General features: G+C 41.3%; 3 protein-coding genes across 3 annotated transcripts in view; 1 reads left to right on the top strand and 2 right to left on the bottom strand.

Moving 5' to 3' along the window:
* LOC131402530 (adhesion G protein-coupled receptor E4-like) overlaps nucleotides 1-23671 on the top strand; it is a 494190-nt gene that overhangs the window by 23588 nt on the left and 446931 nt on the right. The window lies entirely within an intron of this gene.
* Nucleotides 1-23671, bottom strand: part of LOC131402526 (centrosomal protein kizuna-like) — a 283064-nt gene that overhangs the window by 16504 nt on the left and 242889 nt on the right. The window contains 6 exon segments of the mRNA XM_058537229.1: nucleotides 772-837; nucleotides 1961-2126; nucleotides 2753-2809; nucleotides 10756-10784; nucleotides 10787-10902; nucleotides 18604-18717. Coding sequence (XP_058393212.1) covers nucleotides 772-837; nucleotides 1961-2126; nucleotides 2753-2809; nucleotides 10756-10784; nucleotides 10787-10902; nucleotides 18604-18717 — 548 coding nt within the window.
* Nucleotides 1-23671, bottom strand: part of LOC131402539 (5'-3' exoribonuclease 2-like) — a 141438-nt gene that overhangs the window by 67217 nt on the left and 50550 nt on the right. The window lies entirely within an intron of this gene.

Below are 23671 nucleotides of genomic sequence, written 5' to 3'. Positions count from 1 at the left end.
CCGCTTATAAACAACAAAACGACCACATATGCAGATGCATGCCTCAGTACCGCAGTGCAGTGGTGTGGTTACTTGTATAAATATTTAAAGTCAGACCTTTGAATTTATAATGAAGTAGTGTACCACTTTACAAAATAAGATCCTAGTAAATTTAGACGTATGACAAATAGAACTCTGTTCAGAATACTCATTGCTGCTGTTGATATTCTAAAACTAAAAATGTAATGATATTCAGATTCCAGCTAAACAAGCGTAATACATGTGCAGAAATCTTAATAGGTCTTGATGAAACGTTACTGCTAAAATTTTTAAATTATCACATGGGCTTTGTAACTGAGGCACAAGCAAGCTTCTTGTCTGGCATTTTTTTTTTTTCCTGCTCTTATTTTAATGAGACACATTCAATTATCACAGGAAAGAAAAGAGTAAAATCAGAAACAGCTGTAGTTGGCCACACACTGACTGGTGTTCCCCACGGAGACTGACGTTGTCACACAGACGCAGGTGCTGAAAGGCTATGTGATGGGGTGCTCACACGTGTAACTGTGTAACATGATCATGAAGAATTCAATAGGCATGCTTATTTTCCACCTCAGTTTCTGCTAATGTAAGCGCACACATCATGCTCTTACAATTAATCGTCCCCTCCAGCACGTAGTAGTTGAATATACTTGCTCTTAGCAGAGTCCACACACCACTAACCTAGAATGTTCTGATTATAAAACAAGGTTGAATCCTGTGTTTGAAACTCTTAGGCAACCATAACTTTACCTGTGATTGGAATCTTTGCTGCCATGCTCTCTTCCTTGCTCTCGTCTCCGCAGCCACTTGAAACGTCTAAAAATCAAACACAAGATAATAAAAGTGTATTTCAAGGTTATATTTACGGAATAGGCCTTTGCTTTTTTTTTTTTCTTAACTGCCATTCCTTTTATTTTCACTGCTTCCCCACCTCCTTTCTTTGCTTAGTTTATTTCTTGTCTGAAATAGTACTGTTCCTAAAAAGAAACCTATTCTAAAACTAAGGTATCTCTATGTTGCTTTCATGCAAAATGATTTAGCCTGACATCTATCAAATTTGACTGGGGCTTAAAACAAGCGAGCCTCAAATCCTGTGCATGTGTATCAGCTTCTGAATATATCCTGAGCAACTCATAGCTCTCTTGGGAATACATTATAGCGGTTTATTGGCATGTCTTAACAATAACGTTAAAATAATCACAATTTTCGGGCCGGCCCCGTGGCTTAGCGGTTAAGTGCGCGCGCTCCGCTGCTGGCGGCCCGGGTTCGGATTCTGGGCGCGCACCGACGTACCGCTTCTCCGGCCATGCTGAGGCCGCGTCCCACATACAGCAACTAGAAGGATGTGCAGCTATGACAGACAACTATCTACTGGGGCTTTGGGGGGAAAAATAAATAAATAAAATCTTTAAAAAAAAATAATAATCACAATTTCTGGATACTAAAAATTGGTTATTAAGTTTTGGGGGGCATAAACTCTGATTCTTAATCATCTGTTTAAACTTATAAAAGGTTCTATTATAATTAAAAAGAATGTTTACCAATTATGAGTAAATTCTATTAAGTGATATCAAAAACTTCACAGTACTCTATGTGAAGTACTTGATGGACTCATTTTCATAGAATCATCTTCATCTTTGTGGGATGATAATAATTATCTACTGCCAAGTGCTTAGTCCTGTTAAGATTTCAATTTATAAAAACTTATTTTATTGGAAATTCAGCAGGACAGCAGATCTACAATTAGGTTTCCTATTCCTGTTAGACTGAATGAAAACATATATTTATTGGAAGGTGGTATAAAACAAATAACATATTATACATATTAAAATTAGAAGTGTTCTTGAGTCTGCTTTTTTATAGGTACACCTTGAGAAAGGGTGTTTGCGTTGACTCTGAATGCGTTTTTGCTGTGGACAGACCCTTTAACAACAGTTACCTTGTTCCCTTGTAAGAACACTGTTGAGCCATAGAGTGGGTTTCGCTTCCTTTATTCCACTACTGTCATTCAGAATAGATGGCAAGCTGCAAGATGATTCATTACTGTGAACGGCCGAACTATCGTCACACTCTTCTGTAGGGGCTTTTTTCAATAACGCTGCTGCCTACAGTGTTTAAAAGAAATAAAAATAAACTCTAGCCACATTCCCGTTGGTCTCAAAGACCCAGCCTTCAGACATAATTTTAGGTTAAGCTTTACTTTGGATTTAATTTGCTTCCTGACATTTAATTGAAATTAAAATGTCTTCAAGATAAAATAACATCTGATTATTTTGCAGCATAATTTAATTCTTTACAACAACTTACACTTGTAATAATACATTTTTTTGTGGCCTGAATCTTATGTCATGCTGAAGTGTTCTGCTTGTGAAGTACGTATGTGAAATGTGACCACTCTTGTGAACCTGGGCTGGTTTATCCAAGATCGACTCTCTCATTGCATGAATGCTGTTGGTTTGGATTGAGAAAGAGATGTGGAAAAATGTGACCTTGCAGTATCCCCATCCTTCCAGAAATGACCCCTGAACTTCCCTCAAATGAGAAGACTGTAGAAAAACTTGGTGGCTGAGAAGGAGACACTAAGCAAAAAGAGAATTGCCCTTATTTTAAAGCATAATTGTCAATCAAGGATAAACACACTCTGCACTTTGCTGCTAAGTCTGCTGGGGAGCTCAGGAAACTTACTAGCCACACTGCCTATCTGTTTTCAAAGGGCACCAAATTGTCTTACCCATATCGCCTCATGTGTCCTGGGCAGGGAGGTGGGCACAGATTTTATCACAGCCAACTTGAGAGGCAGAGAAAAAGTAAAAATTAACAGGACAGGTAAATACCCATGTCTCTTAATTTCTAGGTCAACACTCTTCCCCCAAGAAATAAAACTATACTGGTAACAAGAGTTAAACAACCAATGATGACATTGTCCCGCTGCCAGAGTGTGTTTCTCTCTCATTTCCTACTTGGAAGTGGTGATTTGCCCAGGCTGCTGGGAGAGGAAATCTCGGTGGTGGTGCTGACCTTTCCCTGGTCTCTGGCAACAGTAGTAAATACAAGGAAATGTCCAACTCAACCTGTAGAATGGACACGAGACTCTACAAGTTAATATGAAGAGCAAAACTGGACAAAGCCTCATAGGTCATCTTTAGTTTGAGAGCGAAGGGGTAACAACAGAATTCTCTAGTGAACAAGGGGGAAGATAATCATCTCTTCTCATGAAGATGCCCTGACAGGAAGAATCACAGAGGCAGAATATGGAAGATCTTGCCTTGTAAGTTTGGCTTTGAACATACAAGGCCACTGCCATCGGCCTTGATATCCCTGCAAGGCTCCTGCCCTCTGCCCTCCCCTGGACCAGCTGGCCACCTGGATCCACGGCCTATCCTAGGGGCCGCAGCAGCTGATTTTAGGGGATTTAAGGAATTCTAGTCTCCTCGGCCGAAGGACTTGGTGTCAAGTTAGCCTTGTAGCCAGCACCTGTCTGTGGTCCAGTTCTAGTAACCAGGAGCTCTTCCTCTATTTACATAAAGTAGTCCCTGAATTTTACTCGAGTTGTGACAATTCTCTGTTGGGATGACCTGCACTGTATCCCTGTTTCTGCATACTGGGGTTCAGGTGTAGAGTCCTGCCCTCGAAGCTCAGGCCAGGGCTGGTTCCCATCACTGGCTGCCATAATGCCTCAATCCCAGCTGCCTACATGGACCACTGTACTGCACCTGCTTCCAGAATCTGTCCAGGAAGACAGGTGTGAAGAATAGTGTCACCTCCTTGACCTGCCATCTCTCAACTGTCAGTGCGCAAGCTGGACCACTGTGGCCTGTCTCATTTCCAGACCTCCACCTCTCCTGCTCTAGTCTGTCTGCTTCCACAGAGAGATAAGCTCCTATTCTGTGTGCCCAATCATCCTGGATCTATGAAAAGCATTTTAGAATATGAACAAAAAGAACTGACCCAAATTCTGAAGTGAAAGTTATAATTTTCTTTTCCTAAAATAATTCAAACATTCTGAGAGAGCCTCAAATATGTATTTCTTCGTCGTATTACCTTATGCAATAGCTGTAACTAATAATTTCTTGGCATGACTTCGTAAGAGCCACTGTTTTAACACATATTTTAAGAATAAAATTGTTAAAGGACTTTCTACACTTTTTACTGTAGAATTTGCAGATAATGGAAACTGTTTTGGATTGTCAATGACTCAGATTACTTGTAACTGGGCCCTCAATGATGACACACAATTTATCTCACTGTTTTGTGCACCTCTTTCATATTAAGACCCTCTTTTGCTTTAGCTGGGTTCCAACTGGGTTTCAAAAGAACACAATAAAATGCTATAATAATCCTGCAAATGTCTTTCTAATAAGTCCTTGTATACTTGATAAGAATACCACCACTGCTACTAGTTCTACACTCTGCCCTCTTTTTTTTTTTTTTACCATGGTGAGGTAAATAAAGTAGTGGGCATACTGCAGGTTTTCACTTATTTCATATATTTTATCCCATTTATCTTCACTACTCAATACTCTTATCTCTAGGATTTCTCTTACTTTTTTGATAGAGATGTTTATAAAAGGACTCATCTTTTAAGATAATCCTAGAGATAATTTCTCAAAGATGAGTCTTTTATTTTATAAGGATTTTGATGGATGGTCAAATTACATGAGAATGGTTGGCTTCACTTTACTGGACCACAGAGCCAAGAAAGAGAGCAGCAGATCTGCCCAATGGGTCATTCATAAGGGAACCCACAATATAAATCCCTAATAAGCAGGTAATAATGATAAGCAGGGACAGAAACAAAAGTCAATCTCAGACAAGGAATGGTTAGAGGTTTCTAGTCAAAAACAACTTCTGCAGAGTCAGGAAAAACATCTGTAATACATTCTCAGGATGTACTGTTTGCAGATGCTTTAGCCAGGCATATTTCTAAGGAAGCCCCCAATTTGAAGGAGCTTGCAGTCTGAAACTGACAACACTAACCCATACCTACAAAGAAACAAAAGCCCAGAGAAGAGGGAACAAGCTGCTTTACACAGCTCATGCTGGGACTGAATGGGCTCTGCAAATTGGAGCTCTCTATCTGAAAAATGCCACCAGACAACACTTTTACCATGGGCCTCCTGATGGTGCTTATGAATAGACTATGCTTGGGTCTCAACTTATCTGTTAGCTAATAAAGGCTCTCTTTGATTTCATACATTTGGAGCCCAGGAGGGAGACTGGGGACTGTCTCACTGTTCTCAGCAGTCTGGAGCCTAAGTCAATAGAACAAACTAGTTCCTCACTTTTCTGCCTTCCCAGGAGCCAGGAGAAAAGGCTTAGAAATTCAATGCCAAGGCACACACTATTTGTAGAATGACTGATGGTCATATTTGACATCTTAGAAAGGCAAATCGTCCTATGATTTACACTTAGCAGGACACACTTAGAATTACTGGCTCAATTCTACCAGAATTTTTCTCAAAGGTCAGTTACGGTTCCTGCTAGGTCTAGAACCCCAAGAGTCATCTAGGCTGCCTCTTAATTTATATCCAGAAACTTAACTGTGATATTCAAATGCATAAATAGACAGATGAAGATAATAACGGAAAAGACTTTGTGTCCAAAATATCATTAAGAAAAATGAAAGGCAAAAATCAAACTGCTCAAAATATTGCAACAAATTGTACGAATTTATATAAAAACAATTCTTACAAGTCAACAAGAAAAACATTACTAACCTAATAGAAAAATGAGCAAAGGACACGAACTGGCAAATTATAAAAGAAGAACCACCAAGGGCTCACAAATAGGTAGGGGAAAAGTTTGACCTCAATGGTAAATATAAAGGTCAAATGAACAAAAAAATTGGATGTCATTTGCACTTCTCAATTTGGTGCTCAAAAAAAAAAAGGTTGATAGCACCCAGTTTCATAAAGAGCTCAGATTATATATATATATATTTTCCTCCATTCCTTGTGACTTTGATGACCCCTCCAGAGTGAGATCTGGCAGTGCAGAGCAAAAGGCTGAAAGACACGCATTCCCTTCGACCTAACAACTCTACATCTAGGAATTCATTCTAAGGAAATAGCATGGATATTTGTACAAACTGAATTGCTCAGATGTTCTTTGAAATTTTTTTACTACAGGAAAAATTAAAAACAACTTAAATGTTGAACAAGAGGCTGGTTAAAGGGACAGTGGAATAGCCACACAGGGGTCTCTGCACAGCTGTTGGAAATGATGTAGAAGAACATGTGATGGTATGAAAGGAAGTTCACTTGTGACAAGTGGGAAAAAAAGAAGCTATGGACACAAACAGTACAACCCATGTTTGCCAATATATTAAATATTAAAAACCATGCACCACAACGTCAACGGGCAATTTTATTTTCTCCTTTTTGTTTACCTTAATATTCCAAGTTTGGTTTTCTTTTTTTCCTGCTAGTTTTTTAAGAAAAACACATGCTAGCTCCAAAGGAATCTGATTTCTGCGATGGATGGTACAAATACAAACAGAAAGCGAATGTGAAAGCATTTAATAAAATTACATTTCCTTCTGTATGTAAATCAGTGCTGTTAATGCAGAGACAGAAAAGCAGGAGAATTAAAAACCACGGATGTAGACAGCAGATGACAATTTCCCCTAATACACAGATTTAACTGACTTTTTCCTCAAGAACCTTCCTCTTGCACACCAGAAGTAATTTTTCAATGTTTAAAGAGAAATGCAAGCATCATCACCTAAGGTATGTCTAAGTTATAGGAAGGGGATTTTATCTGTGCAGCAATTAAAAGAAAGGGGAAAGTATTCATATGAGCCAGCAAATGAGTATTCAAGAGAGAAGACCAAGAGAACAGTCGATCCTTAGGGAGAGATGAAGGTATTTCTGTGACTAGTCATGTGTCTTTCTGGTATGTGTGGTGGGGGCACTCTATGAGTGCCACCAGTAAGCCACTCTGCTTTCCCTGGAGAAGTTCTCCTCGGTGGAAACAGACATTACTTAGGAGAGAAGGAGTATTAAGGCACTTTGTGTTTTAATGAAGCACCCAACTCATTTTTTTTTCCACATAAAGTAATTATAAATTTTTCTGATTTAAAAGCCTGCAGCTCAATTATGTAATTGCCTAATAGGGTATGCGGATGCTGTGGATCTTATCTGGTCTCAAGGGGACATAATCTGAGTTTCAGCGGCTTTAATGATGTATTTACTCAAGAGACAGGACTGACTCTAGCTGACAGCAAGGGGACCCACAGGTAAACATCATTTACACGTGACTGTTTAATTAGCCATTTACCCAAGAGATCAAAGTAAATATTTCTGAGCTGCATTAGACTCTTAGCCAAGTAATTTTTAGTAGAACTTTCTTAAATTTTGAAAATCTCTTATTTTTAAGATTTTTATCTACAGAGAAATATGTAACTCATGCTATTTACTAAAGGTGTATATTGTTTCAATACAGGGAAACAACCAAAGATACTTGATTTTGCTAATAGTAAAAGCATGACATGTAAATCAAAGCAGTCCTAGAACTCACAAAAGCATTTTGTTCTAAAGTTCGCAAGGCTTGCCCTGCCCACGTCATTTTGGTAACATTGTTCTTTACGGCTGTGCATTTCTTCAGTCACAACCTAACCGTTTCAGAAACTGCCTGCTTACTTCGATTTTTAAGGACAGATTTTGTGATTAATTTATTGGTAATTTTTATGATTGTCACTAAGATGAGATCAGGATGATTTAAAAGGGAACAAAAAACCTACGAGGGGAGGCAGAATAGCACTTGATTCATAAGTTATTAATTGGGCAGCCCCTTCTCATTAATAATGGAGTTATTGGGCCGGCCCCGTGGCTTGGCGGTTGGGTGCGCGCGCTCCGCTGCTGGCGGCCCGGGTTCAGATCCCGGGCGCGCACCGACGCACGGCTTCTCCGGCCATGCTGAGGCCGCGTCCCACATACAGCAACTAGAAGGATGTGCAACTATGACACAACTATCTACTGGGGCTTTGGGGGAAAAAATAAATAAATAAAATTAAAAAAAAAAACAAAAAACCAAGCAACACTGAGAGATCCTTTAAAAAAAAAATAATGGAGTTATTATTTGAAAAATTATGAGTGGATTGGTTGTCTGGAACTGGGAATATGTTTTCTAATATAAACAACACCTTTTTAAAAGAAGATGACTAGATAGGAAAGGGCAGTGGACCACTGCTTATTTCAGCCTTGACACGGCTGAGATGTGACCTACTCGAGTGAACAAGAATGGAATACAATGTTGTTACAAAATGGTACTAGAGAAAATGGACAACAAAACCGGAAAACAAATCCTTCTTAGGATCTACATTTATTGGGCCAGCCCAGTGACAGAGTGGTTAAGTTCCCCTGCTCCGCTTCAGCGGCCCAGGGTTCACAAGTTGGGATCCCAGGCGTGGACATATGCATGGCAGGTGCATCAAGCCATCCTGTGGCAGGCATCCTACATATAAAGTAGAGGAAGATGGGCATGGATGTTAGCCCAGGGCCAATCTTCCTCAGTAAAAAGAGGAGGATTGGCAACAGATGTTAGCTCAGGGCTAACCTTCCTGACCTAAAAAAAAAAAAGATCTCCATTTATCAATAGGTGTGGAACGGATCTAAAAAACACAGGTTCTGTTTTTCCTCAAGAACATGGTTCTTTCTCAAAGAACATTCACACAACTGGTATCATACCTCAAACAAAACAAAACTATAGGTTACTTATTGAGTCACAGGAAGTGCAGTGAAATGAAAATATGTGTGGGAAGGATAGCACAAGATTACCTCTGAAAAGGGGCATGGGCTTGAGGAGAAGCGCACAGGGGCTGTATCTCCGTAATAATTTATTTCAGGAGAAAGAAATTGGGGAGGAAGGAGGTTAGAGGAGGGAGAGGAGGAGAAGGAGAAAAGGAGGGGAGAAGAAGAGGAGAGAAAGAGCAGAAGAAGGGAGGGAAGGTGCGTGAAAGGGGGAGAGAGAGAAGCCAAGAGGGAGGGGGAAAAGGAGGAGGGGTAGGAAGATGAGGAGAAGGAAGATGAGGAGCAGGTCTGAGATAAATAGGGTGCAATGGTAACAACACATGTGAGTCTGGGCTGGTAGGCATGGGATTCCTGGGTTCATTTTATCACTCTCTGTTTGTATGTTTGAAATGCTTAAAAAAGCACTTCTACTCTCTTTTAATCAAAGGGGCAAAGAAAGGGGGGCTTGAGAAGGACTGAAGGTGCTCTGAGAGGCTTGAGGGTTGATGGCAGAGGCTCTGGACCACACAGCCACACAGGTGTGTGACTTCAGTGCAGAGATGGCAAGCTGCGCCTCCGGGAGGGGCACATGCAGAATCCTCGAACTTTGCGCATGATAAAAATAAAAAGCATCAAAGCCAGAAAACCCTATATTACATGTAAGGATGAGAAAACATACATGAAACTAGACACGTGCACAAGACATTAAATTTAGGAAAGGAAAGGCCATCTCTCTGAGTGTATGGCTTCTCCAGGGAATGACGAGGACCACGACGGGAACGCTCTAAATCTGGCTCCTGGGCTGGAGCCCCTCCTGCCTTCCTTGGGAGTCTGCTCCATGGGTTCCCTGGTCTCTTCAGCAGCTCACGCTCCCCTCTGCGCCAGCTCCTGAGTCAGGCCCCTCCTGCCTTCCTTGGGAGTCTGCTCCATGGGTTCCCTGGTCTCTTCAGCAGCTCACGCTCCCTCTGCGCCAGCTCCTGAGTCAGGCCCCTCCTGCCTTCCTTGGGAGTCTGCTCCATGGGTTCCCTGGTCTCTTCAGCAGCTCACGCTCCCCTCTGCGCCAGCTCCTGAGTCAGGCCCCTCCTGCCTTCCTTGGGAGTCTGCTCCATGGGTTCCCTGGTCTCTTCAGCAGCTCACGCTCCCCTCTGCGCCAGCTCCTGAGTCAGGCCCCTCCTGCCTTCCTTGGGAGTCTGCTCCATGGGTTCCCTGGTCTCTTCAGCAGCTCACGCTCCCCTCTGCGCCAGCTCCTGAGTCAGGCCCCTCCTGCCTTCCTTGGGAGTCTGCTCCGTGGGTTCCCTGGTCTCTTCAGCAGCTCACGCTCCCCTCTGCGCCAGCTCCTGAGTCAGGCCCCTCCTGCCTTCCTTGGGAGTCTGCTCCGTGGGTTCCCTGGTCTCTTCAGCAGCTCACGCTCCCCTCTGCGCCAGCTCCTGAGTCAGGCCCCTCGCTGTCTTGTCTGGCCCACAGCAGGGCCCGCTCCTCCCCGTCTCAGTCCCACTCCAAGCAGACAGCACTCCCCAAGGCGCAGCAGAGACCTCATTACAGCCCCGCTCGCAAAGCTCTACCGGCTTTTCAGCATCTACTCAATAAACACCAACTCCTTGGCCTAGGCTGGACCCGGCACAGCAAGGCTCCACTCCCTCGGACCTTCTCGCCCCCAGCCCACACGTCAGCCACGGAAGACGGCTCTGTTTCCCGGGTCTGGATGGAGTGGAGAAAGAAAACCAGGATGCCACAAGAGGCTTCTAAGTTCCTTGGAAAATGCTGTGGTAGATATGCTTAATTAGGTTAGCTCCAAAACCTGAATCAACGTTATGTAAGGAGTTGAGATTCCTACATAAAACACTATGCAAAAGGCCTGAGAGCAGAAAGTTAAAACCAACCATAAAACCTCACTATTATTTAATCTTTTTTCAACTATGTTAACCATTGCTAAGAACATGACTATTTCCTTAAATGAATAATTTGTACATCTTGAAACTTATTAAAAAAAATAAAAATTACTAACCCCTGTCCTCTGGTCCACGTTTTTGACTGGAAAACTTCAGACTTCTTAGCTACCTCTTCTGTGATAGAATTATCACGTTCTTTCAAGGTGGCCATGTGCTGACCCAACTGTGCCCTCAATAAGCCTGAGGCTGACGCTTGTTCAGATCTATAACACAGAAATAGGAGACACATTAGAAATTTGTAGTATTGGGTTACTTATGAGATTCCCATATTTTCAAAGGCCCCTTAATCAAGTTGGTAAAAGACAGTTCATCCAGAAAAGTCTAGAACCTAATATATTCTGGACTAAGGGAATTTCCAGAGTCTTGGTATTTCTTTTTTAATTTTATTTTGGTTATGATTTCATTGCTAGATGAGCATTCTCAACTTTGGCTGCATACTGGAACTACCTGGGGAGGTTTGCAAAATCCAGGTGCCTAATGCCACCCCTACAGAGTCTAGTAAAATTGGCCTGAGGTGTGGTCCAGCCATTGGGATTTTTTAAGGCTCACAGAGCGATTCTAATGCGCGGCTATGGTTTCAAATCACTGCACAGATAGTCACCCTCCTCTTAAGTGTAGTTAAGAGAAACAGATCACATTTCCATCTCAACAACAGTTGATTCCTGTTATATACTTACTATGAAATTTTTTAAAAATTAAGGTATTATTAGGAAAGAGTTAAAGGGAAGCCTATATTGCTGCCTAGACTACGGTATTTAGATACTAAAAGGAACCAGCTTCCCTTAGGGAAATGCCCTGTTCTAGTTCTGGGGCAGGAAATGTACAAGACGAGCCTGGAAAACCTTGTCATACCAGAAAGTACGGAAGCTATCAAAGACCACTGAGTCATGTCAAAAGGTCTCAGAGGCCATCTTCAAAGGGTTCCTGCTGGCCAAGGACGGGACAATTTGAGCACCAAAAAGAACAATGAGTGCAATGGACTTAAACACAGCAAATATATAAAAATCTACAAGTTCATTTAAAAAATAAATAATAAAAAGTTTTAAAAATAATAAAAAATCTTTGGATTCAGCCTCAAAAAGGAAGGAAATCCTGTCACATTCTACAACATGGATGAATCTTAAGGACACTATGCTAAGTACAATAAGCCAGTCACAAAAAGACAAAGACTGCATGATTCCACTTACATAAGACACCTAGAGCAGTCACATTCACAGAAACAGAAAGCAGAATGGTGATGCTAGGTGCTGGGAGAGGGAGAAATGGAGAGCTATTTAATGGATATGAGTTTCAGTTTTGTAAGACGAAAAAGTTCTAGAGATCTGTTGCAGAACAATGTGAATGTACTTAACACTACTGAGCTGTACACTCAAAAATGGTTAAGATGGTAAATTTTATGTCATGTGTGTTTCACCAAAATTAAAAATATAAACAAATAAACAAACCTTTGGAGGCTGCTAGGGAAACAACTTGATATTCTGAAAATTGGTAAGTAAAGGGAGAGAATCAAGCATTTATCCTGCCTTTGTGGTCAAAAAATGCATTTCACAATTAACAAGTAGTTGATGGGAAAAGTTCTTCCAACTAATAAATGCAGAAGAAATTAACAAATTAGAAAAGTCACCATTTTGTAAGTCCAAATTAATGAATGCATCTAGGAAATGATCATAATTTTGTGGAAAATGCATAACAGTAAATTTTATACTGAAGCATCAGTCTATCAATGTTCAAACCCACAGACCAGTCTTCCTAACAACATGACAACCAGACATCACATGCGGCCTGAGGGGGGTGTAATAAGAAGTACAAGCACTGGGGCAGCCTGGTGGCGCAGTAGTTAAGTGCACGCACTCCGCTTTGGTGGCCTGGGGTTCGCAGGTTCGGATCCCGGGCGTGCACCAACGCACCGCTTGTCAAGCCATGCTGTGGCGGCATCCCGTATAAAGTAGAGGAAGATGGGCATGGATGTTAGCTCAAGGCCAATCTTCCTCAGCAAAAAAAAAAAAAAGAGGAGGACTGGCATCGGATGTTAGCTCAGCGCTGATCTTCCTCACACACACACAAAAAAAAAAACGAAGTACAAGCACCACCTATGACATTGTCTTGCCAAAATAACTGGGCTGGAGTATCATCATGTATCTGGATTGAACCAGCAGTTTACAGGTGATAGCATTTCGATCCTGATACAAACAAAGCAAATGTAAAATGACTTTTTTGAGATAATCAAGACAAACTCACAAGAAATAGGTATCAGATAAAGTAAAGAATCTTGGTAAATGGTAATGTATTACATCCTTATATGTTAGAGATATAAGTATTTGTGAGTATTTATAAGTAAAATATGTTGTCTCTTTTAAACTACTCAAAGAAAAAAGTGTGGATGAGGGAAAGATAAAACAAGACTAGCAAAATGTTGACAACTGGTGGATCTGGGTGAGGGGTACATGGGACTTCATTATGTTATTATAGCGGCTTTTGTGAATGTTTTAAAAATTTCAAAGTAAAAAGTTAAAAAACAGTATACTAATGTCTGCAACTTACTTGGAAATGCATAAAAATAAGAGATTGTGACTGATGGATGGATGGAAATATGAAGAGACACACATATGGGAGTGCAATCAAATGTCAATGGTAGAATCTGGGTGGTGGGTATATGGATGCTCATTACACAGTTCCTTTTACTTTTCTGTATGTTTGGAAATTTTCATAAGAAAATATTTGGAAAAAAAGTAAGTCTAGGTACAATTCAGAACCTTCTTTAATAAATCTTAATTGTTATAATCTTTGCCTGACCTAACTCTAGTTTTTCCCAAGAGTTGAATAAAGTGGGATGGGTCATCGGAATCCTTGAACTTATTTAAAAACTTCCCAGAATGATTCTAAGGTTTCTGGCTGGTTTGGTAGAAAGCCCCTTCAGCAACTTGCCTTTCTTGGTTCTGTCTAGACCTCACCAATGTCATAATGCACCCAATTCCTTTGTTCTGTTTCTATGTAAATGAAGCAACCTTTTTCTACATTTGGTTTCACAAGAGATTTCCCTACCGGGAAAATGCAATCACAGGCTACCAGCAAATTCTAGTCCATTCAGCCGTTTCATTTCTCATAATGAGTAAATCAATTGTGCTTCTGGTCTGAAAAGATGTTTACTTAGGTTGAGTTAAACCTGGAAACAAGTTGAAGTAGGGTGAATTAAGTAGTTGAAGTAGTTGGGATGGACTGAATTATCAGAGACCGTCTCGCTGGTGACTGATACACGTGACTTCTGCAGAGGCAAAGCCAAGGCAAGAGGCTACTAATGTCCCCACCAACTGTAACCATCCTTTGGGCTCTGGTATGAAAGAACTAGCTAAGGTTTCCTATAATTATTATACATACCTCACAAAAGGACAAAACCCATTAATTGACTTGCATGGGGTCAAATAGCAAATGAGCTATGGAAGGAGGTACAGCATCTAGACTCTGTGACTTCTGAACAGTTAAGCCAACACTTACAGCACAAAACCAGGCTTTCATGCAGATTGATTTCAGGACAAATTGGGTGAGGAGTACAACAGCCATGGCTCTCCTTGCATGGAGTCTTGCCCATGTTTCTACATAAACACACCAAATCAGAAAATTTGCAAAGTGGTACAAAGGATTTTGTGTGTGTGTGAGGAAGACCAGCCCTGAGCTAACATCCAATGCCAATCCTCCTCTTTTTTGCTGAGGAAGACTGGCCCTCAGCTAACATCTGTGCCCATCTTCCTCTACTTTATATGGGACACCGCCACAGCATGGCCTGACAAGCGGTGCGCTGGTGTGCACCTGGGATCCGGGCCAGCGAACCCCGGGCTGCCACAGAGGAGCGCGAGCACTTAACCGCTTGTGCCACTGGGCCGGCCCAAGGTACAAAGGATTTAAAGGAGTTTTTTTTTTCTCTTTCGTCTACTTTACATTGGAAAATTTATAACATCAATGCCACAGAGAAAAAACAAAGTTCAATGTCAGCTAAATTATATACTCCTTTAATTAAAAAGATAATAAAAGAATAGACTTTAAACAGTCTATAATTAACTTCATACACTTGGAATGGCTTCCAATCAGAAAACTGCAATTTAAGTAAATGTACCAACATTTCCTAATTACAACTGATTTACAACAGATTGGTAACTTGACCAAAGTTTTAAATGCAGACAAAATAGTAAGTACCCTGAATTTTATTCTGAACATAATAGGCAGAATAAAATAAAGAGGTTTTTACATACTGTAATCCAAATAATATAAAGCTGACTCAATTTTTCAGCATGAGTTTGAGAGCACAATTGGGCAACTGTATCTGAAAGTAGCCACTAACAAGAGACAATTAATTAGTTGCACCTGGAAAAAAAATAAAATAATGAGTACTCTCAATATGGATTTCATATAAGATAAAATTACTTAAGTAATCATTTTTATGTTAAAATATGTTTTCCAGAAGGCAATAATGAACAAATTTTTTATCAATTACCCCAAATGACATGAATTATATTTTAATAATTCACGATTGTCTAAAATAACAACTTGGTCTTCCACCTAATAACAGTAAACCTTTCATATGAAGGTCTTTGAACACTTAATCCCTGATATAACAAAAATCAATAATGATGATAGGAACGGTTTTGTTCTTTTTCCTTTTAAGATGCTTCACTTTGTGAGCAGGAATTCAGAAGTCTTCTCACTATCTTTTAGAGTACGCTGTGGGGCAGGTACCCCATTTTGCAGATAAGATTATAGTAAAGAGATAGACCTCGACAGCCATGGTTGGGTCAGGGGCACAAGCAGGGCTGCCGCCACACCAAACACAGTTCTCTTCAACAGGCTTTAAGGAGTTCATAACCCATTAGAGCCTTCCTACTCTGCCTGGCTTAGAATTCTAATGACATCAGTGTCATTAACAATTAAGGAACAAAAGTAGATCATTCTCTCCAAATCTGTGTTTCTGAAATAGTTTATCAAGTTGACCAGTTGACTGCTTTGGTCCAGGGGAGATCTCAAAGCAGATGGGAATATATCACTTAGGGGAGTGTCCAACAATAATTCCTGGGCGCTGAGGGGCACAGAGGGTGGCTAGAGCAAGAAGAGCAGCAAGGAGCCCGATGCCATGATTAAAACTTGTTAGAGGGGCTGGCCTGGTGACCTAGTGGTTGAGTTTGGCGTGCTCCACTTTGGCAGCCCTGCTTCACGGGTTCGGATCCCAGGTGTGAATCCACACCACTCACTCATCAGCCATGCTGTGGCAGTGACCCACATACAAGATAGAGGAGGATTAGCACAGATGTTAGCTCAGGGCTAAACTTCCTCAAGCAAAAAAAGAGGAAGACTGGCAACAGATGTTAGCTCAGGGCTAATCTTCTTCAGCAAAAATAAATAAATAAATAAAACTCTTTAGAAAGAATCTGTATTTAAAGACCTGACTGCTTATCTCTCAAAGGTCATATAAACACTTGGCACTTTTTCCAAGGCTAGACAGTGAACCAGTGACAATCAGTGTGCATTAAACAGCACCCCCAGTCACAACACACAATGGGGCATAAAAGGGCAATCCTAATCGTAACAGAACATAACACTGACATTAGTAATCATTCCTGACTTCTTTATCTGGCTTAAAAAAATGATTGTGGTAAAGAAGCAGTCTTGCAGCCTCCAGATATTAATTTTAAAATTTGTGTTGGTCATAAAGAAGGATCATTTCTTAGGGAAAGCTGATTTATACATAACTGTAGACCAACAGTCATGCAAAATGCAACCTTTCATAATGGAAATCAATGCTCTATTATGCATGTTGAGAAACTATACAAATCTCTAGTCTAGTAGATGTAGATATTTTATCTCATCACCCACAATCACAGTTTGGCAGCGTAGGCTGAGAGAGTCACACAATGAATCATTTAGTCTAACAAGTCAGTTTGCACAGAGAATTATAAATGCATATATGCTTTCTATGCCACATACCACAACTGTGGTTTATGCAAAATAGTATATCAACAGATACAAAAAGCAGTGAGAAAGAAACAGGGGCCTGGTTACAGAGCCTCACAACACATAATCACCAAATGACCTACAGAGTGCAGAAAGACTCCGCCCCAGACAGCTTCTTCCACCGCCTTGTAAAGGAGTATTTAAGACTGCTGTTTTTTATCTTGCATGATAAAACAACAGGAAAGAGGGGGAGCCGGCCCCGTGGGTTAGCAGTTAAGTGCGCGCGCTCCGCTACTGGCGGCCCAGGTTCGGATCCCGGCGCCCACTGACGTACCGCTTGAACGGCCATGCTGAGGCTGCGTACCACATACAGCAACTAGAAGGATGTGCAACTATGAAATACAACTATCTACTGGGGCTTTGGGGAAAAAAAGGAGGAGGATTGGCAATAGATGTTAGCTCAGAGCTGGTCTTCCTCAGCAAAAAGAGGAGGATTGGCATGAATGTTAGCTCAGGGCTGATCTTCCTCACAAAAAAAACAAAGAACAAAAAACAGGAAAAAGGATTTTCTTGCATTGCCCTTTACTGCTTCAGGTTGAAAAGTTACTGACCAGGAAGGTCATTTCCAGCATTTTCCACAGTTTGGAGATCACTAGTACAGATGCAGAAGGTAATGTATACACTTTCAGGACTTGTGAACCTCATCTTGTGCTCTGTTAAATGGAACATATGATTGGCCAAGTCTTCTTGTGCCAAGGTCCTTTTAGAAACCATCATCTTGACTTCTCACGCTTTCGTGGGATTTATGCTGAATTCTACTCTGAAGAAAATCATTAACATAAAACAGCCTATGTGGCACACTGAAGGTAGAGAAAATGATGTTAGATATAAGATAACCAGACCCAAAGCCCCTCTCACTCTCAGCGAAACAAGGTCCTTTCAGGTGGGCTTTCACAGACACTCATCTGCTGACCATGCTCGAGAAATAATTTGTTCTCTGCTAGTAAATAGTGGGGATATATTTTAATAAAAGGAAATATAGTCAGTCCCCAAAATAAAAATCAGAGTTAGGTCACTGGCAACAATTATGCAACATGAATTAGGCACCGACCAGGTGCCAACACTGGACAAACCATTACACAAATTACACATATGTAATTCTATGACCTCAATAAGTCGCTCAGATGCCACAAAGCTTCTGGGGCCATGAAAAGAAACCCACACTACCTAAAAGGTGGGTAGAGGGTAGAGAACAGATTTCTGATTGACTCAGGAAGGATGTACAAGAATCATGGTTCACATGGCCAACTACCCTGCAAATAATTAACCCCCTCTCTCTCTCATCCTAGCTTTATGGCCTTTAAGGGATATCCTTGAAGTGGTGGCTCTCAAACCTGAGGGAGGGTAGTTCCCTTAAGGGCTCATTAAAACCCAGGTGGCTGGGTCTTACCCCCAGATTCCTGATTCAGTGAGGCCTGGGAGGGGAAAACGTGTTCCCAGGTCTTGTTGATGCTGCTGGTCCAGAGACCATACTTGCAGATTGGGGGCCTGTATCTTCTAGATTGGGGGCCTGTATCACCAGCATGACCTTGGAAATTGAGGAATCCATCTGGGGTTTGGACTTGCCAATGACATCCCTCTAGGGTGGTGGCTAGACTAGATTATATCCTGGGTTGTTCACGAAGGTATGCTAATATACCAGATGAAGGCTACCTGTGCTCCCTCCCCCCAAGTAAGCCCTTAAAACATTGTTATGAGTAGGGATTGAGTGGATATATCCAATTAACAATTAGAAACAAATACATTTACAAAGAAGTAAATGGTCAAGTCCATAAAACAGTTAAACTGACAACTACAAGTGTCTATCCCAGTGGTGACCGTGTGGACTAGTGTTTTGTTTTCATTTGGAAGCATCTGGGAACAAGAATGGCCATCCTTCCACAGCAGCAATTTCATCCCAATAATACCTGACTTGCTTTTCATGGCTGCCACCTCCAGGGAAGAGTCTCGGAGGCTGGTGAAGGACAGCTGTTCCACAGGCTTCAAGGTCTTCTTTCAGAATGTCACTGTGATTATAGAGCCTATAAAATAAAACAGGTGCTGCATGAGATGTTTATTTAAGCACAGATGGCCCAGCTTCTAGAATCTACGGAGGTTCTTCGTGGTTTATTGAAATATATCTGTAATATAATCTAGACACAAAAATGCAGCAACTAGACTATCTCTCGACAAAGATGTAAAATGGGGCATTTTGAAAACCTTGTTTGTGTGTATGTGGCAGTTTTAAATCCATCAGTGGAAGTAACTTTTAACCCTTTGAAGACTTTAATGACCTTCAAATCGACAGCTGTGCCATCTCATTCCACATTCCACCTGACTGATAGGAATGCTAGATAATCTTAACGGCAGAAAAGGCTAATTTTCTATTGTCAATCATAACAAAGTTAGATCTCCACAACTCATGTGAAATTTACTTAAATCGTCACTGCTAAGAAATCGAAAACTGCTGGCTGGATATTGGTTACGTCCTCTATTTCTGAACGCAGAAAAATGACTATTATTTCTCCATTCAGATCCCACTGCAATACAATTTTCTTTATTTTTAGTAAGAAGAGGAAGGGAGGGAAAGAGGGATTTAGCCTTCATTATCTATTTCCAGTCTACTGGGGGACTGGTCTAGTCTAACAATTTGGCCACTGTTTTAGGTTAGGTCTGTCACGGTATCATAGTAGCTTCCAAAGAGACTGGTTAGAAACTTCCTTTAAAAACATGTCCATTTGGGGGAAAGCATGATTCTAAAAAGCTATAGGAGAAGATATCAAAGACAAAACAGTATTTCTACTTTAAAGAAGCTGATGACATACGTAGTTGGGAATATTCAACATGTACTCCAAAAAGAAAATGAAGCAACTTGTAAAGCAATGTGTTAATTAGCAACGTCTTACTAACTTGTAGTTAGTACAACAGTGGGTTAAGTTACTGGATCCATTTGATGGCCATGTGCCTAATATCAAAAGGATGAAAGAGATGTGCTCTGTTTGTCTATTAGAGGGCGAGTGACAAGTGTAGGCTCAGGCACCCTGACTCTGAAGCAGGCTTTTATCCTGGGCAGGAAATATAAATGTCGTGTCATGTCCACCCCCCCCCACCCCCCCACCTCTCATTCAAGCCCTATTCTGGACCCTAGGCCACCCTATGGGCGCTCCAGTTCCTTGCCGTGTCTCAAGCTCTTGTCTAAACTCTAAGCCTAAGATTCTTAGTCCCTCTGGGCTACATCCTGTGTTGGATCCTTCACCTCTGAGCTCTGCTGCCAAAAACCTTCCATTTTTTGATGGGGTTGTTTTGTTTTTTGTTGTTGAGTTGTATGAGTTCTTTATATATTTCGGAAATTAACCCTCTGTTGGATATATGATTTGCAAATATTTTCTCCTAGTTGGTGGGTTGTTTTTTCATTTTGTTCATGAATGGCCAACAGGCATATGACAAGATGTTCAACATCACTAATTATCAGGGAAATGCAAATCAAAACTACAATGCGATTTCACCTTACATCCATCAGAATGGCTGTAATTAACAAGACAAGAAATAACAAATATTGGAGAGGATGTGGAGAAAAGGGAACCCTCATACATAACTGGTGCAAATGCAAACTGGTGCAGCCACTATGGAAAACAGTATGGAGATTTCTTATAAAATTAAAAATAGAAATACCATATGATCCAGATATCCCACTACTGAGTGTTCATCCAAAAACATGAAAGCAACAATTCAAAGAGATTTATGCATCCCTACGTTCATCACAGCAATATTCACAACAGCCAAGACATGGAAGCAACCCAAGTGCCCATCAACGGATGAATGGATAAAGAAGACATGGTATATAGATACAGTGGAATACTACTCAGCCATAAAAAAGACAAAATCATGCCATTTGTGACAAAATAGATGGACCTTGAGGGTATTACACCAGGCAAAATAAGCCAGACAGAGAAAGATAAACACCGTATGATTTCACTCATATGTGGAAGATAAACACGTGGATAAGGAGAACAGATTAGTGGTTACCAGAGAGGAAGGGAGTAGGCGGAAAGTGAAAGGAGTAAAGGGGCACATATGTATGGTCACAGATAAAAACTAGACTATTGGTGGTGAACACAAAGCAATCTATACAGAAACTGATATATGATATTGTATACCTGAAATTTATACAATGTTATATGCCAATATGACCTCAATAAAATAATTTAAAAAATAAATTAAAAAACAAACAAACAAAAAACCTTCCAGACTCCTGGCCTATATGACTTATAGTACCTATAATACTTCTTTTTCCTTTGGCAAAATCTGGGTCCTAATTCTTCCTGGAAGGCTTTATCTCGTCACCACTCAATTCACAAAATAACACCTGCCCTTAAGAAAAGGAAGACAGGCCCATCGGAGGTAAGCCAATTTCAGAGCAGTAAAGGAGAGCACATAATCACTGGGAAGGCAATCAGGAGTTGTGAGGCAGTAGAGAGACAGAGAGCTCCTTGGCATCACAAGGGCTTGACTATGGAGGAGGAACTTCAGCTGGGCAAGATTTAGACAGAAGGGGAGATGACCCTTTAAGCTAAGGGGTGGCACAGGCAAAGATGTGAGGAAATGCCAGGGTAGGAGGGGTGTCGGGACCAGCAAGGACACAAGTCTGGCCAGGTGGGGGTTGCTGTTTGTGGTGATAAGATAGTAATGGGAAATAAAATTCAATATGAAACTCGGGTGAGAAAATAGTAATAAATCTTGCGGATTTCTGAGCTATGGCTGGTTTCTTGAAAGCAGTGTTTTTGAGAGGGTTAGCCTGGCAGCCGTGCACAGATGCAGTTGGTGAGGGGACAGACACGAGACCCAGACCAGAGCCAGGAGACTGAACTTGTGCTCTAGATGGCAGGGGAAGAGTGTGTAAGTGGGAGAGCAGTGGTGGGGGTGGCAGAGAGGGAGAACAGTCATTCACGGCTCAGCTGGGGGGAAGTCAACGCCCACAGCTGGTGGGGTGGGCTCGCGAAAAACTGGGGTGTGTGCCTCACTCAAAGGGCCAGTCACTCTCAGCTCCCGCAGCGGAATGTGTCTCAGTGACGTCGATCTTCCTAGTTTTCAAGAGAAGCTGGAAATTCACAATTGCTAGTTTTATTTTTACGTGACATCTCTCAAATTTAAAAATCTGGCAGCTAATTCAAAAGGAGGTTAAATACTATGCTGGACAAACAGAGCTGGTCTGCAGGCTTGGGGTCTCCAGCTTAGACTGCCTCTAGTCTCACCTCCCACCCCAGGTGGTAGACCCTGAGCAAGGACCAGGGCTTGATGTTTCTGCACCTCCTCTGAAATGCTGGTACAATGGCGGAAGTTAGCAGATGCTCACCAATGCTGGGGTACCACAGTGGGGTATAGGCAGGGTGTTCGGGTGGGAGCAGCCTCCCTCCAGGGAGGAGTATTTTATCTCCGCCATTCTTAGGAATGGTGATAAGAGAAAACAGTTTTAGTGGTTTTATTACTGTTTATAAATGCTCTACAGACAATGCACCCTTTGTTGCCTGTATGCCCACCCCCCACCCCACCACGGTATGCCAGTGCTAAATAATACCTGATTGTCCAGTCAGGACAGATGCCAGATAACCTTTGTTCTTTTCCAATCTGATCAATCCAAATATCAGGCTTACTTAGACTAGCTCTTCTCATACTTGTCTAGGAGCTTCTCTGACTACCTCATTCACAGGGATCTTTCTTATCCCTGAATTCCTTTAGCACAATACAGACAACATCCTACATTGTACTGTTCTCTAGTTATGTCATGTCTGTCTAGTCTTCTCAACAAGACCAAAAGCTTGTTGAGAACAACAATTGGACTTCTGAATTTTTATCTTACTTGAAGCTTCATGTCGCACTCAGCACAATACTGAAGACATACTTAACACCACGAGTTGAATGACAGGCCAAGATTTAAACCTAGATTAGAGAAATCCATGACACCTATTTTTACAGTATGTTTTTATATGGTTGCTGTTAGACCAGTCCAGGGCTTCCACGGCGTCCATGGCTTGGCAACGAGCGATCAGTAAGACGGCCACAAGTACTGTCTGCACAGAGCTTATGGTCTACTCTCGATTAACTCAGAACCTTCTCTGGCTAAAAGACAAGTTGGTCTGTGCTTAGGGTTTCTAGTAGTTATTTCTCCACGTGATACCTGACTTTAGCTTACAAAATATTCATCAGTCCTTTGCTGAAAAAATATCTATTAAAGAATTCAAACACTATGGAGCTAAAGATTAAAGACTATGTGTTATAAAAAACACTATCCTAGAATTCAAGACCTCAATTTCTTTCATGTCTTCTATTTGCATTCCCATCAAAATAATTCCAACTGGAGGGGCATCAGTCTGACCAGCCCATGCCCAGTCCTTCCTGGGGAACATGTAGACGGACCTGGCACTAACACACTGGGCCTTACCATCAGTTTGTCTCTGTGAACTCCAGCAAGTGGACAAACGTGATGGATGACAAGTAATCTCTAGAAGCACAAAAGGCACTTTAAAGAGGTATATTTTATTTTACCCAACAGTGCAGGCAGATAATAAATAAATATTTTTGGCCAAATTTAAAGTAATTGCTTTCTAGCTTCATTTTCATCTTTCAGTCACACAGAATTTAAGAGATAATTTAAAAGAAAACAACTCCACTCCAGGCTAATGGGAACACTCAAAGGAAGGTACAATTTTTTTTGGAAGCAAGGAAGAGAGAAAAAGTGCCATGCTTTTCCTTTCAGTACTGCAAACTGAGAATTACTTTTTGGCAAAAATGACCCTGTATGAGGGCTGTAGAAAATAAACTTTTCCTTAACCCCACCAGGTAACTTCCACACATTCCCGTGGGTGTTCTATCAGAGTGGACATGTTTCAGTCGCAGCACTAAAGGCATGACTTTCAGGTTTTATTTTCTCTAGGGAACAACAGTCTCAAAATGGTGTGGTAATCACTGCCCATAACTAGTAATGAGTTTACTTCATAA

The sequence above is a fragment of the Diceros bicornis genome, unplaced genomic scaffold (assembly GCF_020826845.1).
Source record: "Diceros bicornis minor isolate mBicDic1 unplaced genomic scaffold, mDicBic1.mat.cur scaffold_124_ctg1, whole genome shotgun sequence".
Lineage (NCBI taxonomy): Eukaryota > Metazoa > Chordata > Mammalia > Perissodactyla > Rhinocerotidae > Diceros > Diceros bicornis.
This window is presented reverse-complemented; position numbering and strand designations above follow the sequence as displayed.